Source organism: Myiozetetes cayanensis, unplaced genomic scaffold, assembly GCF_022539395.1.
Source record: "Myiozetetes cayanensis isolate MyiCay16 unplaced genomic scaffold, myiCay2020 scf5-8, whole genome shotgun sequence".
Taxonomy (NCBI): domain Eukaryota; kingdom Metazoa; phylum Chordata; class Aves; order Passeriformes; family Tyrannidae; genus Myiozetetes; species Myiozetetes cayanensis.
In genome coordinates this window covers 27,179,352-27,195,933 of record NW_026087742.1, presented here as the reverse complement: position 1 = coordinate 27,195,933, position 16,582 = coordinate 27,179,352, and the positions used below count along the sequence as shown (strand labels likewise).

The 16,582-nt window shown below is 49.1% G+C and overlaps 2 protein-coding genes across 2 annotated transcripts; one reads left to right on the top strand and one right to left on the bottom strand.

Moving 5' to 3' along the window:
- Window positions 1–155: 155 nt before the first annotated feature.
- EMG1 (EMG1 N1-specific pseudouridine methyltransferase) lies at window positions 156–5,058 on the bottom strand. Its single transcript, XM_050332982.1, has 6 exons — window positions 4,911–5,058; window positions 4,729–4,830; window positions 3,600–3,741; window positions 3,148–3,206; window positions 1,319–1,468; window positions 156–488 (listed from the first exon to the last, which is right to left on the bottom strand). Exons 1-6 carry the CDS (start codon window positions 5,046–5,048, stop codon window positions 375–377), a joined length of 705 nt encoding a protein of 234 aa, XP_050188939.1. The 5' UTR covers window positions 5,049–5,058; the 3' UTR covers window positions 156–374.
- Window positions 5,059–5,254: 196 nt separating this feature from the next.
- On the top strand, window positions 5,255–11,638 carry PHB2 (prohibitin 2). Its single transcript, XM_050332018.1, has 9 exons — window positions 5,255–5,430; window positions 5,508–5,592; window positions 5,669–5,748; window positions 6,158–6,342; window positions 8,197–8,326; window positions 8,797–8,900; window positions 9,326–9,403; window positions 9,944–10,020; window positions 10,250–11,638. The coding sequence occupies exons 1-9, from the start codon at window positions 5,304–5,306 to the stop codon at window positions 10,257–10,259; spliced, it is 876 nt and encodes a 291-aa protein (XP_050187975.1). The 5' UTR covers window positions 5,255–5,303; the 3' UTR covers window positions 10,260–11,638.
- The last annotated feature ends 4,944 nt before the right edge of the window (window positions 11,639–16,582 follow it).

Genomic DNA, 16,582 nt, shown 5'->3' with positions numbered 1-16,582 from the left:
ACCGAGCAAGGTGATTCTACAGGACTGAGTGACACCAGGGTGAGCAGGGCACAGCTAAGAATTTCACTTCCGTGACAAATTTGGGCCAAGTCCCTGCTATAAAGGGATCCGGCCTGCCCACGTATGAAACATGAGAAAGTAAAATTCACAAGCACTTTTAAATCAAAAGACACATTTAATAGGAGGAAAAAGGGTCAGTGGGGCACAGTCCATTTAAAAAGTCTCAGTGCTCCAGAAGCAACAAGGACAAAGTTGAAGCCTTTTCCTTTCCAAGAGCAGAAAGTTGCACCAGGTCCACACCTAATTAACAGAGCTTTTCCTGAACATGGAGTCACTGTATGGAAGTCCACCATGACAGCACTAGCAGCAGAAGCTCATACTACTCCCCAGACTTCCTCAAAGGCAGTGGTAATTTTAGCACACGTCAGGGCAGCAGAGAGGGGATAGTTGCTGATGGAGACCATCTTTTCTGTATAGTCAACATTGACCTGAGAGAAAAGAGGGATAAAAAAAAAAATAGAAAAAAAATCCATCAAGCTGCAAGTTTTCCTTGAGCCCCAGCTATCTCCATTAGCACAAGAAAGAGAAGTAGCTACTGGACAGGGTCCAGTGGAGGGCCACAAAGATGATGAGGGGTCTGGAGCATCTCTCTTATGAGGAGAGACTGCAGGAGCTGGGCCTGTTTAGTCTAGAGAAGAGAAAACTCAAGAGGGGATCTCATCAATACATATAAATATCTCAAAGGTGGGTGCCAAGGTGATGGTGCCACACTCTTTTCAGTGTGCCCAGTGACAGGACAAGGGGATAATAACCTTAAACTAAAACACAAAAAATTCCATCTTACAATATGAGGAAGAATTTCTTTACATTGAGGGTGGCACAGCACTGAAACAGGCTGCTCAGGGAAGTCATGGAGTCTCCCTCTCTGGAGACATTCAAAACCCACCTGAACATGCTCCTGTGTAACCTGCTCTAGGTGACCCTGCCTTGGCAGGCAGGGTTGGTCTAAATGATCTCCAGAGGTCTCTTCCAACCCCAACAATTCTGTGATTCCATTAGTTGGAGAGGCACAGTATTTCTCCAGCAGGACAACTGTTAGCCCTCACTAATGCCCTCTCTTGGGAGGGAGAACAGTCCCAAGTGTTGCAGTATTGGGCCTTTTTGGACAAGCCTGTCTGGAGGGAAAATGGGGGCCTGGGCAGGGGGGGAAACCAAGCCGAGAAAAAGGGCAGATAAAAATCTCCATGCTCAGAACAAGACTGAAATTATGCTGGTAAAGATCTTTACAACTCCAAGTGAGGGATATACACACACTTACCGAACCGTGGGCGAAAGCCCCCACTACAATGGCAACTGGCTCCGCTGCAGGAACCAGCTCACGCAGATCTGTCACCTTTGACACCGCAAAGGAGGTACCAATCTTCATACAGCCCACGGGCAGGTGGTCACTGACTGGATTTTTAATCACCTACAGAAAGGAGAAAGTTGACAGGGGTGTAGAGGTAAGGCCACTTAGCTAGGTCCACTGTTTGTTTCAAACAAACAAACAAACAAACGAGCAGCTGTTGTCAGCTGGTTGCAAACTGCAGTAGGAGCTCCCAGCTGGTGTGATTGGAACAGTCCATCCTCATTGTCCACGGTAGTTATGATGTAACATAAGACAGCGTCATTCAGCAACCAATATTACATACACTAGACTGTTCTCACCCAAAAATCAAATCCCCTTGAGGTACACATCATGTTTCCCTGTCCCTCTGCATTACTCACCAGTTGCACCCAGGTCCATGAGCAAAAACAATCCCACAGATGGGTTTGCCTTCACTTGAGGCCACGATGGCAGTGGAGATGCCCAAGGCACAGATGACAGAGGGGTGGGTAAGCCTTGGCTGTGCGGAGTAGTAGACAAATAGTAGAGCCACCAGATGAAGCTCCCCATCATCAGCACTCCAACTCCTGAATAATCTGACTTCAAAAAAGTCTGTGAGACCTTCTCTGAGTGACTGCAGGCAGTGTTGAAAATCCAGGAGAAGCTGAGGCATAGCACTGCTTCTAGGAAAAATATCCTGAACACCACCTTCTTCTGGAGAGGAGCCACAAAGTACACCTTGGGCAGCAACATGGTCAGGATCCCCAGGCAGAGGAACAGAACAAATCCCAGCAGGTGTGTCCAGATGTTGCCAGCTTCAGTGTGTATCTGGAAGATGCTCTTGAAGCAGGTGTGCAAGGAGGGCATAGGGGGCCTGTGTCCATGCAGGAGGTAACTTTTGTCCTTGAGCCAGTCAGGCAGCACATCATATGAGCCACTGCTATTCCCAGACCTTGTACAAAAACTCTTCCGTGTTCTTCGTGGCGTGGTGAGCTTTGTCTCATCCTGGCTGGCAAGCAGGATGCTGCTGGGATCTAAGACAACTCTGCCTTTTATTGGGTAATCTGAATGTACAAAGTACACTTAAGTCATAGCAGTTCTTGATGATGATTAATTCTTCAGTATATTCTTGAGTATATTCCTTCTTCACCTGGAAATCTTGCTTCTGTCTCTGATGAGCAGCACAGTAAGGTCCTGCTCCTGCCCAGTAGCTCCTTGTTCTGGCATAACACTTGAGCCAAGTTTGAGAGAGCACTGGGCGAGGAAGGCCAGGCCTGGCTGCTTGTTGTCTATCCTTGCCTGCTGACCCGTTTCCTCGGGGAGATGTGCTGGCTGGGGCAAAGCATTCTCTGCCAAGATGATGACATCATTATTATCACCATCTTCCTTAGGCTGCTGCTTCTGTGGTGTTTCCAGCAACAAAGGTAATTCTTCATCCAAGGAATCCAATATCATGTTAAGACCCTCATCCCTGCAGTTTATCCAGTGTCAGTGCCCAGCCACGGCAGTCAGGCTCGCACAAGGAAACACATCCCTCAGCTCCAAGGACAGCAGTGTTTGGGGTTCCTTTCCTGCAGCAGCTCCCGCAGCAGATGCCAGCCCCGTGCAGTGACAGGGGTGCTATGGAATAGTGGCCATACCCACCCACCTCTACGCTCCATCCCCTCTCTGCAACCAGGACACCAACCAAAAAAACCTCCCCAAAAGTCCCTCCTACATCGCTGTAGGACGCAGAGCTAGAGTGTTGCAACGTTAGCTGTGAACAGTTAAAGAATGCTTACCTTCAGCAGCTTCTGAGGCCCATCAGCTGCTCGAACACTGAGCTTATGCAGCAGCTGAACTGACAAGAGAAAACGAGAGAAGAAAACCACTTAAGCTGTCAGTTCTTTTGCGGGACGAATCCCATGCTGTGCCTGGAGATCAGGGTTGAGGTACACAAGAAGTCAACCTTTAGACCTCCCAGCACTGCCTGAAGCAGTCGTAAGAAATACTGACCAGCAAGTTATTTTGCTGGTAGCACAGCATCCTGGGGGCATTCACCGCTGTGCTAAGGAACACACAGTTGGAGTATGCACCCTGGAACATCACAGAAGGATGGTTTCATTTCTCTGCTTTTTTTTCTCAGTTTCACATTTTAAGGGTGGTGCCACTTTTTCGCTTTTCCCAAAGTTTTTCTTCTCCTAGCCACCTTCCTGCATGATTCTGTGGCTAGTATAAATTTTGAATCACTTACCCATAAGACCGCAGAACCGATCAAAAGTTCTTGGGATTCTGGTTTGGGGATTGACTTCAATTAGAACATTCTTCTGGGTATGGATATAAACCTGCAGGAGACCAGCCCGATTCAGGGGGCTGTCCATCAGCATCAGGAGACTCTGAAAGTGAAAAACACACAGAAGTGGAAACAGAAATGAACAAGAGAGGATTCTTGGGTAAACTGAGGGTTAGCTCCCACGACTGCAGAAGGGACCAGATGTTAAGGCTGCAAGTTCATCTGACTACTGGAGTTCTACCATAATGCTAAGAAAGCACGCCCAGACCCAAACCTAAAAGCTACAAGCACAACACGGGAGGGCAAACTCACCCCTGGGTTCCAAGGGCACAAGTGTCACTGAAAACCAGGAAATAAACCCTCCAACCCATTTATTAGGTCAGAAAGCAGACATTACTTTAGTCAGTGCTGAGGCACATGGGGCATCCCTCCACCCAACATGTGTGCAGGTTATCAAAACTTTTAACTATACATTTTAGCAAACAATGGAATGAGCGTTCATTGGCTACAAGGTACATAGTTCTCTTATTAATCTGTATTTTAGCTTCTACTGGTTAATTATCCCCCCACTTCTCATGCCACTTAGTCTCCATGCTCAGTTTCTCTCTTCTGTTAGGTCGGTGGTTGCAGATCCCCATGGCAGAATTACCTTCTACCCACTCGGAGCTGATTTCAGCAAAATTATTGAGCTGATTTTATTAGTTTCTTCCTTATCTTGGAAGTCCTGCCAAATGTCCTTGTTACCCGTAAATCCTGCCCATTCCTAGCGGTACATCCTTCTCCCTAGGCCATGTTAACTTCCTCCACCAGGTAGGAGATGACTGAAGCACATCAAGCCCTAAAATTTGTTTTCCTAATACGTGGGCATCACTTAGAGCTTGCTTATTAGATGCTATCTGTTTCACGGATTAAATCTCCCTGCTTATTGATTAGGCCCCAACGTCTTCCCCCGCTGCTGCACAGACTCCTTTTTTAAAGAAATACGGCCTGTTGGGCAGCACAAGCGGGCCCCCGGCCCCGAGGGGCGATCTGCCCAGGCCGCCTGCGGGGCTGCCCCGATGGCACCGGCGCTGCCGGGCCCAGCGAGTACCTGATGGGTGATGTCAGGCCGCACCTCCCCGGGGTCCCGACCGATCCGCAGCAGCATCGCCTTGTGCTTGTCGCAGTTGAGCAGCTCGAACGTCTTCCCCACCTACGGCCAAAGCACGGACAGGTTGGGCGGCGAGCGAGGAGGGCGCCCGCGGCGCGGCCGGACCCCCTCGACGCCCGCACCTTCACAGTCTCCAGACTCGCCCCCTCCAGCACCACCAGGAGCCGCCGCTGCCCGCGAAGCCGCTTCGCTTCCAAGGGGAACCCTTCATCCTTCCTCTCCTGCTCCTCGTCCCCACGTGGCCTCCTGGGCGCCGCCATTTTGTCACGCGGCCCCGCCAGCCCCGCCCCGGCCCCGCCCCGCCTGCCGCGGCCACCCAAGATGGCGCCCGGGGCGCGCCCTTCATCTGGCTCCGGCCGGACCCACTTCCGGGACGTCGCACCGGCGGCGCCGGAAGGCGGGCGCTGGGGGCGGGAGGGGGCGCTGGCGGCGGTCCCGGCGCCGCGGTTTCCCGCCGGAGCGCGGCGGCGGTGCCTCCTTCCGGTGTCCTTCCCGGCGGGGGCGGCGGCGCGGCCATGGCGCAGAACCTGAAGGACCTGGCGGGGCGGCTGCCGGCCGGGCCCCGCGGCGTCGGCACCGCGCTCAAGCTGCTGCTGGGCGCCGGCGCCCTGGCCTACGGTGTGCGCGAGTCCGTGTTCATCGGTGAGTGCCCACCCCGCCCCCTTGTGCCCCCCGCGCCCGCCGCCCGCGCTGACCGAGCCCCCGCTCTCTCCCCGCAGTGGAGGGCGGCCAGCGCGCCATCTTCTTCAACCGCATCGGCGGCGTGCAGCAGGACACCATCCTGGCCGAGGGGCTGCACTTCAGGTAGGGCACGGCCCCCCCCGCTCCCTGCCCGGCCCCGCGGGTGCCCGCGCCCCTAACGCGCCTCCGCCTCCCGCAGGATCCCCTGGTTCCAGTACCCCATCATCTACGACATCCGAGCCCGCCCGCGGAAAATCTCCTCCCCCACCGGCTCCAAAGGTGAGAGAGGGAGGCCACGAGGCAGGAGGGAGAGAGGGGACGGGAGTCCTGCCGCAGCGCCGGTCCCCTGCGTGGAATCAAGGCATGATGGGGGTTGGAATGAATCTGAAAGTTTTGTTTAGTCCCAACCATCGGCAGGGGCACCTTCCACTAGACCAGGTTGCTCAAAGGCCTAATCCAGCCTGGCTTTGAACACTGGCGGGGTTGCAGCATCCACGATCTCGCTTATCAACCTGTGCCAGTGTGTCATCAACCTCCCATAAAGAATTCCTTCCTAGTGCCCAGCCTAAATTCCCCCTCTTCTAGTTCATACCCATTACTCCTGTTCCTGTCGCTGCAGTCCCTCGGGAAGGGCCGCTCTCTGGCTTCCCTGTAGCCTCCTCACGTGTGCCCTTGTGCCCCCTCCCAGACCTGCAGATGGTGAACATCTCCCTGCGGGTGCTGACCCGCCCCAACGCGGCCGAGCTGCCCAGCATGTACCAGCGCCTGGGGCTGGACTACGAGGAGCGGGTCCTGCCCTCCATCGTCAACGAGGTGCTCAAGAGCGTGGTGGCCAAGTTCAACGCCTCCCAGCTCATCACACAGAGGGCACAGGTGAGCCCTGCCCGGGGCAGGCTTGCACTCGGGTCACAGAGAAACTGCTGGCCTGGGGGTGTGGGGAGTGTTGGGACAGGCAAAGCAGAAATGTCTCAGGCTGGTGGACGGTGCGTCCAGGTGGAAAGAGCGTGGTGCTGTGTCCCACTTGCAGCTTGGTTCCAATACAAATACTGAGGTTGTGTCTTTGGATTCTGAGGAGAAGACTGGATCCGTTGGTACGCGAGGACAAAACTGTGCCATGGTGGGAGAGGTGATTTACATCACAGTTTACAGTAGAACTGGCTATTAAAAAAAAAAATTAACCTGGCTCTTCATGGGTCTCAGGACATCTGTCAGAGCAAGTTGAACAGTTTTGAAGGGTCTGAGAAATGAAGGCGAGGAGCAGTTAAAGTAGTAACCTGTCACGTTCAGGTGGAACTTCCTGTGCATCAGTTTTTGTCCACTGCTTTTGTGCTATTGCTTGGCACCACCAAGAAGGGCCTGGATCCCTCCTCTTGGAACTGCCTCTGCTCACACTGATTAGAAAAAGATTAGAGGGTCATCTGGAGGGTGGGGTGTTGCAAAATAATAGAAATATTTAGCTTAAAAAATGCCTGTGTCTGAAAGTTTGTGTTCTGATAATTTGACTGCTGGGGATTCTGAGAGTGCTCAACACCTCTGGCAGCTGAGGGAGAGAGGAGGTCCTGCTCTTCTTTCCAAAGGCTCTAGAGGAGATCCTGCAGTATCAGCAGACTTCAAAAGAGGAAAAGTTGTCAACTGAAGTACAAAGCACTTCTTAGGTAGTTTCTGATCCATGACAGAAAAGGCGAAGATAGGAACTAAGTGTCCCGAGTTGTGTTGTGAGAACTGAGCTGGAGCAGTGACTTCAGGGTTTTGTGCTCTCCACATGGTGTGCACTGGAGGGATTTGTTCATTGTCACTTGTAGAGAGAATGAGTGGAAAGGATGTGACAGCAAAGAGTATCTGAGGGGTTCAGGTTTATTGGAAGCAAAGGCTGTGTTAGGCATCTGTGGTCTTGAAGAAGAATAATTCTGTGGTTTCTGAAACTTTGGAACAAACTGAATTGAATTTGCTTTCTTGTCACGTGTCCTTACTAGCGTTGGTCACTGTGAAGGGATGTGCATTGCAGGCGTTGGTAATCAGAAGAAAATGAGGTGCTTCTATGCAGTTACACACTCGCAGTTCACACAGTGAAAGTTTGTGTCATTATTTTCAAGTTCTGCTCAGGAACAGCTGCAGCAAAAGTAAATGCAAATGCTGGACTGGCCAAGCACGTGATACTGTAGCAGTAGTTTCTGTTTAAGTCAGTATTTGGTGCAGGACTTGTCAGCCTGCCTGAAAAAGGTGCTGGCACGTTAACTGTGAAATAAATCAAAATATCTCTCAGCAACACCCATCTGAGGTGGCTAAAAAGAATGTAGTGGCCACAACAGAGAAGTAACAAATCGTGTGGTCACTATTTTTCCATGTTGGAATACAATTATGAGGAGACAGCCTGCTAACAGTGGCAGATTCGAGGTGGAGAAGGAAATGCTTATTGCCAAAACGTGTGGGAACCGTGGAACTAGATGTGGTGGGATGTGAAAGCCAAAGATGCTTTCAAGGTTTTTTATTTCTGCAATGTTGATTGCATAGTAGTGACTATAAATAAGCTGTAATGCAGCTTTGAAAATGTGATGTGTAGCTGTGGATACGCAGTGTTACTCAGAGGCGGTGTCGATGTTCATGGTTTGGAGCTGGGCTTAGCCACTGTCTCCCCCCGCACTGTGAAGAGCAGTTGTCCTTCACTTCTGGAGTGCACAGGAACACCCTGTGCTTGGTACTACTCTTCTTGCTGTATTTGTGTTTCAGGTGTCCCTGCTCATTAGGCGAGAACTGACAGAGAGAGCCAAGGATTTCAGCCTCATCCTGGATGATGTGGCTATCACAGAGCTTAGTTTCAGTCGTGAATACACAGCAGCTGTGGAGGCTAAGCAAGTGGGTGAGTTCCATTTGTGCCTGAAAAGGGTGGATTGCCTTTGCCTTTTCACTGAATTATTAAACAAGGAAGTGGAATTTGGGCTACTGTGTCACTGCTTTTGTATCAGTACAGGTACAGAGTTATAAATCACAGCCTCCTTAGTAATGGAGCTGAACAGGTTTACTGTATATCAGCAAGCTTTGGGCCATAGCTGATAGGATAGACTGTTGGAGGGACTGAGTTCCCAAGACTAGGGTTCCTCTTCAGAGCGGGAATATGTTACTCCCTGTGGGGATTACGTGTGGAGGGTCTGGATGCTGTGGATTTTACTTAAGTTTTAAAGCGCACTCAGATACGTTTTGTACTTGTGGATGTGGTCCCAGAATGCCATAGGGGCTTTTGGAAACAGAGCCCCTGGGCCTCCACGCTCAGGTTGTGATGGCTCAGAAGACACGATGTGGTTCCAATGCGTGTGTTCCTTCTCCCTGCAGCCCAGCAGGAGGCACAGCGCGCCCAGTTCCTGGTGGAGAAGGCCAAGCAGGAGCAGAAGCAGAAGATAGTTCAGGCTGAGGGGGAAGCAACGGCTGCCAAGATGATATCCTGCTTCGGGAGATTTTGTGGGATGTGGCTTGTGAGCTTGACAGTCGTAAGAATCCATCACACTGAGCTCATGCTCAGGAGACTGTGATCGGATGAAAGCTTCAAGTAGGTCACTGTTATTTATTCCCCCACTTCTCCAGTTGGCTGGAGTGAGGTTCGCCTGAGGTTGCAGGTCAGAGCAGAGAAGGCCATGAGCTTTCACTCCCTGCTATAAGGTTTAACTTTTATTGGCTGTATAGGACCATAATCCATAATGTTCTTGATTTGGAGAAGTAAATATATGCCCGCCTAAAGGCCCATGTTATTGGGATAGAGGTTTATTTTTAACCCCCAAGATGTTTTTTAGTATGGCTTAGGAAGAATTCCTTGAGGGTAGGCAGGTTGTATTTGCAGGTTTTCCTTAACTTTGTTCCTCTGTACCTTGGTGAAGCTCTCAGCAGGAATCCAGGCTACATCAAGCTACGTAAGATCCGAGCTGCTCAAAACATCTCAAAAACGGTGAGCATTGGGGCACAGAATTCCCTCTGTCCTTTGCAGTCCTTGTGCTGTCACCCCAGCCCAGTGGCCATATGATGAATTTAAGGCGAATGTGATCTGCCCTGTCCTGGTCTTTGTTCTTGCCCAGCTATTTCTGCTCATGTAGAGCTTAAGATGATCTGCAATTAGATGTGAGGCTAAGAGTTCATGCCCTTCATGTGACAAAGCCAGATCCACATCAGATTCCATCACCCGCACTCAGCTACAGACACCAAAAGCTCCTGGTTCCCTGCAGGCTGAGAAAGGGGGACAAATAAGTGTGGGATCGAAGGTCTTTGTGACAGAGATGGAATGAGCGCTTCTTTTGGAAAGTCTGATGGCTTCTGGGATGGGAAGTCAGGAAGTTACAGAGTTGTTTTGGGGAATTGCTTTGATTGAACTGAGATCTGAAGTGAATAAACAGGAGTACTGTGTCTGGAGGGGGAGATAGGTTCCTAGTGCTATCGCTCCGTGTGCATTTATAGTCCCTTATGCCATCTCTGTACCGTATTTCTCTTTCAGATTGCTGCCTCACAAAACCGCGTGTATCTCACAGCAGATAACTTGGTACTGAACCTGCAGGATGAAGGCTTCACCAGGTAAAGGGGATGGATGGCTGGATTTGTCTGCACCCTACCTGGGAAGCTGGTCCCCTCTCTGGAGCTCCCTCAGGATCTTTTCTCTGAGAGGGAGCCTGATGCCAGAGGACACAGCCTAGTAGGGAGCAGTCTTTCTTGCAGTGGAAATAGGGGTTTTTGTTAAATCTAATCAACTTACTCGTTTTTTTTTCTTCCCACCCTCCACCCCTTACTGCATTTGCTGACACAGAGGAAGGTAAGGCTCTTTATGTTTTGATCATTTTGTTAGTACTTGGAATAAGGGTGTTGCTGTTTACCCTGGTGCCTGGGATATTTTTGGCTTGGGCCTTTTTGGCCCCAGGAAGTTTATTCCATCTCTATTTCAATTCCTGTTCGTGATGTGAAGCTTGAAGCTTTCCTTACAGGGGCCAAACAAACATCTACATCAAGTAGGAGATACTCAGTAATCGGAGCTCCATGTGTGTCCCATAAGGAACCTTGCTTGGCAAACGCAGGAGCAACTGAGGACCGTTCCCTGATCTGTCACACCTCTACAGGACATCCTGTGTTTGTGGCAAAGAGAGCTGTAAGAAGGCAGGCAGATGATCATAGGAATTTTTGTTAGCTTGGGGTAATGTTCTCTAGGAAGGATGCTCTTGTTACTTTCCAAAAGCTTTCCAGTCCATGCTAGAAATCTCCATTTCCTGCTTTCAGAGCTGGCAGGAATTTGGTGGCTTTGCCTAATCTGTCCAGTGTTTAGTGAAAAAGACAGTGCCAGCTGAGCTAAAATAAGATGCAACTAAAAGCTTAGATTTCTTAGAATCGAGAAGGAAACCAGAGCTGTTTTTTTCTCTGTGGGATCTCTGAGAAGATCCTTTGTCATCACCTCTGACCAGATTCTGTCTTACTCATTCCAGAAGGCTTAAGGGGTTTTGAAAAAAAATACCTAATAGGAAGGACTTGGAAGTCCAGATCCTTTGGGTGCGACACCCCATACCCTAAAATCTGTAGTGAGGGGCTGGTTCAGCTTTGCTTGTGCTTTCTGGACTAATGACTCCTGTCTGTCTCTCTTTCAGTGACAGTCTCCTACTCAAAGGAAAGAAATGAAAAGCTCAAGACTCCTAGAACCAGTGTTGCTGGCCAGCAGAAGATAAGAGTGAGGATCTTTGAACTCCCTCCACTAGCATTGTTTGCCCTCACTTTGAAGTTTTTAATCCAATAGCCAGATTTGGTCCCCGTGCCCCTGCTCCATCTGTGGTGATCAGTTACAGGAATGGGCTTTGCCTGTAGGCAGCTGTAATTCCTTCCTCACCCCACCAGTTATGTTTGGAGAGGAGACATGGGACTGGTATTAACCCATGTGGATATAGTAATTTGCCTCTAATCTTCATTAATCTTTAGATTTCTGTAGGATATCGGAATTCTTTTTTGGTCAAGGTGAGGGAGTTCTGCTGCCAATCAGCACCAGGCTTTTTTTTGTAGTAAATTTTGTTTCACTCTTGATCCCAAGAGAACCTGGGACTGAATTCAGGAAAATACCATTCATTGGGTGCCTGTCACTGCTGGAGTATCTATTTGTGTCACTGCCTGTCAGTGATGCTTTCAAACATTTGTAAAAATTAAAAGAAAAACAAATTTATATTGTGTCTAAGTGTGCTTTAATGCCTGAAAAGAGATGTTGCATAGGGGAAGGTGGAATGGAGATTTTATTTCGTTGAAAACAGAATGAGGATGTTGAAGGGAAAGGAACAAGAGAAATACTCTCCTGTTCACTGGTTAATCAGAGGGTAGGAAGAGAATGAGGAGGTGTGGATGCTCATACAGCTGTGTGGGTGACCAGGGCTGGTTTCTTAGCCAACTGTAAGTGCTAGAAATGAGTATAGGTTTACCTGCTTTTCCAGGTCACAGAAGCATATACATGTATACTCAGTGTGTGTATATATATGTATATGTATGCATACTGTTTTCCTGGCTAAAAGTATAAGACAAATCTCCCTCCACCGACTTTGCTCTCTTCTTTTCTTGGGTTTCAGCATCAAGATCTTGTCTGCTTTAAGGGCTAGCTTCCTCCCTGTCTCACTGGGCTGCCCTATACTAAGATTTAGGACTTGGAGGTATCACATTCATAGAATCATACTATATCCTGAGTTGGAAGGAACCCACAAGTATGGTCAAGTCCAACTCTTCACTGCACACAGGGCAACCTAAAAGTTGTAAGAGCGTTGTCTAAACACATCTTGAACAGAACCATCTCAGGGTCATGACTTTTTCCTGGAGGAGCTTGACCACCCTGTAAGTGAAGTCTTTTTTCCTCATACCCAATCTGAACTTCCCCTGATGTAGCTTCAAGGCATTCCCTCATGTCCTGTTGCTGGACACCAAGGAGAAGAGTTCAGTACCTCCCTCTCCGCTCCCGGTGATGAGCAATGAGGTCAACCCCTGGTCTCCTCTAAGCTGAACTAGCCTTGTATCCTTAGCTGCTCTTTGTAAGTCACGCTGCCTTTGGCGGTCTTTGTTGCCCTCGTTTAGACACATTGTTGTGTTTTTTATATCCTTTTGTCCTAGAGCTAGAGCTGCACACAGTACTCATGGTGAGGCTGGACCAGTGCTGAGTACAGTGGGGCCATTGCTTCCTCTGGCTGGTTAACTATGCTGTGCCTAATGCACCCTGGGATAACGCTGGCCCTTTTGCCTGGCAGGGCACCCTGCTGGCTCACAGAGCCTGCCATCAACCAAAACGCCCAGATCCTTTTCTGCAGAGCTGCACTCCAGTCTCTTGTCCCCCAGTCTGTATTTACATCTGGGGTTACACTGTTTTGGGTGGAGAACTTGGTAAATTTCACATGGCTGATGATTGTTGAGCATGCTCGTCTGTCAAGACCTCTCTGTCAGGCCTCTGTTCCCTTGAGGGAATCAACAGCTTCTCCTAATTCGGTGTTATCAGCAAGCTTAGTGCTCGGCTGACTCCTGTGTCCAGGTCATTAGAAGAAGCTTTGAAGGGAACAGGCCCTAAAACCCTGGGGAGCACTGCTAGTGATTGGCCACGAGCTCATAACCTTTTGAGCCTGACCCCTCAGCCAACCGTTTTCCCACTGTACTGTGTTCGTGTCAAGCTGCGTGCTGAGCACTGCTTGGGATACAGTGAGAGACAGCATCAAAAGCTTTGCTAAAATTAAAAAAACCCCTCATTTGCCTTCCTTTTGACTACTAGGTGGGTAACCTTGTCGTGAAAGATTATTGATTATTGTTAGTAAGTCACGACTTCAAGAACTCATGTAGACTTTGATCAACAACCATTGTCTTTCAAGTCTGTTTCAATAACTCCCAGAATAATCTCCACAGTTTTACCAGGCACCAGAGTGAGACTGATAGGGCTGTAACTGACAAGGTCTTATTTCTTGCTGTTGAAAATTGGGACAACATTTTCCAGCTTCCAGTTGACTGGGACCTCTCCAGATTCCCAAGGCTTTTGATAAATAAGGGAAGTCTTGGAGTAACATCTTTGCTAGCCAACTCTTTGCTATCCTGGGATGAATCCCTTTGAGCCCCATAGACTTTTTGTGTTCAGTTGCAGCAGCAAATCCCATTCAAGTTCTAAGTCAGCCATGAGCTTATGACTTTCCCGGCTGTGGCCATCCAGCCCAGGGCTCCGGGCATCCCAGGGCCCATCATCAGTGTCAAAGGCAGCACTAAGTGTCTCTATCACTACTTGGGGAGCAGGTGACCTACCTCATCAAGTAACAGACCAATGTTTCCTTTAGCCCTCCTCCTGCTGTTAACATATTTAAAACATTTAACATCTTACCCTTCAGCTTCATGAGCTTAGGCCATACAGATATGCTCCCTATAGTGGCAAGTAGCATGTCTCTCGTCCTCCCGTGTAGCCTGTCCTTGTTTCCAAAGTCCACACACTTTCTGCTAAGTTGCAGGAAGAGAGAGATCCCTGCTCAGCAGAGCCAGCCTTCTCCCTCAGCTGCTTGACTTGTCTAATATATTGACCTGGAAATTAGCTCAGCTGGTTAGAGCATGGTGCCAATACTGCCAAGGTTGTAGGTTTGATTCCCTTACAGGCCATTTACTGAAGAACTGGACTTGATGATCCTCGTGGGTCTTTTCCAACTGGGACCATTCTGTGAACATTATTATTGCATGCTCCTGTGCTTTTGAGAGAAAGCCCTTAGAAGGTAAGCAGCTTTTATGTACCCCATTGTCCTCAAAAGCAGAATCTCAGGAGACCTTATTGACTACTTGAGTAGCCTAAAGTCTGCTCTCCCCAAGTCCAAGGGAGTAGCTTTACTGACAGTTTTTCTTATATCAGCAAAGATTTTAAACTCAAATATTTCATGGTCATGAGGGTCAAGACAGCCACCCATAAGACCATCTCTTTATACAAACAACTCCAAGTTGAGCTCTCCAGTGAAAAAGAGAGGCCTTTAGGAACCTCCTCCTCTGGTGAGGCAGAGCACAAGATATAATCTATGGATTCTTGGTTTTAAACTTAGCAGCAGTCACAGCCATAACTAATACCCACATATTTTGACTTGCAACATCAAGGAAGCACAAATTTTTTTTAACCAGCTTTGAAAATGCATTTTCAAGTAGCCATCCTAAAGTAATCTGTGCTAGCAGTGCCTGCATAAAGCAGAGTAGACTGCTCATTTCAGTGCTGTGTTTCTTGATGTACAATCGTGAAAGTTCTTTTTCAGTCTAATTTCTCTGTAGACGGACACATTAAGTTCAGGGATTTGAACACAAATGAGGTTCTCAGGAACCTGAGCTTGCTCCACAAGATGTCCTAATTTTCAAGCTTTAGGTAGAGTTTAAGCTAATTCTTGGTATGCCTTGCTTTAGGCTGTGGCAGCTTTTCAAGAAGGGAGTTGAATCCTGCCTGTTGTAGATACCCAGGAATTTGAAGCAAAGACAGGTGTTTCCTTAGACTAGGACTTTAGTCCCCTCCCCATGACTTAGACGAGAGTATCTGGCATCACTGAGAGGTGAAACATAGTACACCTCCTTCCACGCATCTTTACTTTTGCCCATTGCTTTCCCCACTGTCCGTTTCCTGCCTCTTCCTCTGGTGGCAGCAGAATTGCAAAGCCAGCTGGTAAATGCACACCCCTGTTGGCTCACAGGGCAAGGGAAGCTGAAGTCCGGCACATGGGAAGAGGGTCTGCTTACAAAGTGTCTTTTAGCTTCCCAGTGCTTCCAAGCAAGTTTCTTGCCATATCAAATGATGGCAAGCAGTGTCCTTCCCCCCATTATATTGTGTCCTGGGTATGTGTCTTTATCCCAGGGAGCTTTCTCAGCCACGTGCTCCAGCACCAGCTGCTGAACTCAAAAATGCTCTGGCATTGTTCCTGCCTTTGCTTGCTTGAGGCAGAGGTTGCAGCTGAGGAGGGGCAGAATGTCTCCTAGCATGTGCAGGACAGCATGTGGCATTCCTTGGGGCTGTGATCTGTCTCTTGTAAATTTGCCTGTTGCCTAGGCATAGAATGAAGTTGCTTTTTCTACCAGGATGAGTTCTTTCATCTTGGAAGTATGTTATTGCTGAACCTGTGCTGTGCAGTATTGGCTTGGGGGATGCTATTCCTTGTGTTAGCGGGCCTGAAATCACTGCAGCATCCACAAAGTTTGTCCCCTTCCTTGTACACTGTCCAACCTTGCCTTGGCTCTGTTGGCACCAGATCAAAGCAGGAGACTTTGCTGAAATTGCTTAAATCACCCTACTGCCACTGCCTTGCTGAGGGGTCCCTGCTCCCTCCTGCCAAGTGCAGAGTGCGGGCATGTCCTTGGGCAGGTGACAGGGTTGCAAGGATGCAGTGCCTGCTTCCAGCTGGTTTGTACAGGCTGGCAGCTGCTTCACCTTGCCAGCTCCCAGGCAGTCACCTTGCAGGCACAATGGCAATTACCACTGTATTACAAACAGTGTGGAACAGAGTTAAGGTTCATCCCATTCCTTGTCTTTTCTACCCTTTCCCCAGTCTGGATTTGTGCTCTAAACTGAGAGGAGAGAGCCTGGTCCTAAAATCCCCACTCCAGAGCACATTCTCTGCCACCTAAGCCAGCTGCCACAGAAGGGTTCAGGTCTGCACTCCTGCTGTGTCTTTATCCAGACTCTCTCAGCATTCTCCCAAATGGTTCCGTGCTGAGTGCCATTCTAACACCACCCAGGATAGGCTCCAGCACTAAGGAACGCCCTCTGGCATTCACAGAATTATAGATATGAATCATGGTGGGAAGGGGCCTCCGGAAGCCTTTGGTCCAGGCTGCTGCTTCAAGTGGCACCTTTACCAGCACTAGGTCAGAGCAGCTGTGGCCTTGTCCGTTCAAGGATTGAAAACCCGCAAGCAAAATTTAGGTGCAAAAGCCACATCAGAGTTTGTCAGTCCCTGACAGCCACCAACACTAAAGCCTCCCAGCAGGGAGCCACCATAATTGGTCATAGCTTCTGTTCAGGAGCCTGAAGGCTATAGGAAGTCCTGAAAACTAAGCTAGAGAGGTTCTCGTAAGTCTTGCAGGTGAAATCAGGAGTACAACTACAGCCAAAAAGAGATTATAGGAAAAACCTTTTGGTACTCAGTAG

Coding starts and splice junctions, on each gene's coding strand:
- PHB2 (XM_050332018.1), top strand. CDS start 5,304: ATGGCGCAGAACCTGAAGGACCTGGCGGGGCGGCTGCCGGCCGGGCCC. Junction 5,593..5,668: donor GCCGAGGGGCTGCACTTCAG/GTAGGGCACGGC, acceptor CGCCTCCCGCAG/GATCCCCTGGTTCCAGTACC. Junction 8,327..8,796: donor TGTGGAGGCTAAGCAAGTGG/GTGAGTTCCATT, acceptor TTCTCCCTGCAG/CCCAGCAGGAGGCACAGCGC.
- EMG1 (XM_050332982.1), bottom strand. CDS start 5,048: ATGGCGGCGCCCAGGAGGCCACGTGGGGACGAGGAGCAGGAGAGGAAG. Junction 3,207..3,599: donor TCGGTTCTGCGGTCTTATGG/GTAAGTGATTCA, acceptor TTCTCTTGTCAG/TTCAGCTGCTGCATAAGCTC. Junction 1,469..3,147: donor GGCCTCAGAAGCTGCTGAAG/GTAAGCATTCTT, acceptor TCCTTTCTGTAG/GTGATTAAAAATCCAGTCAG.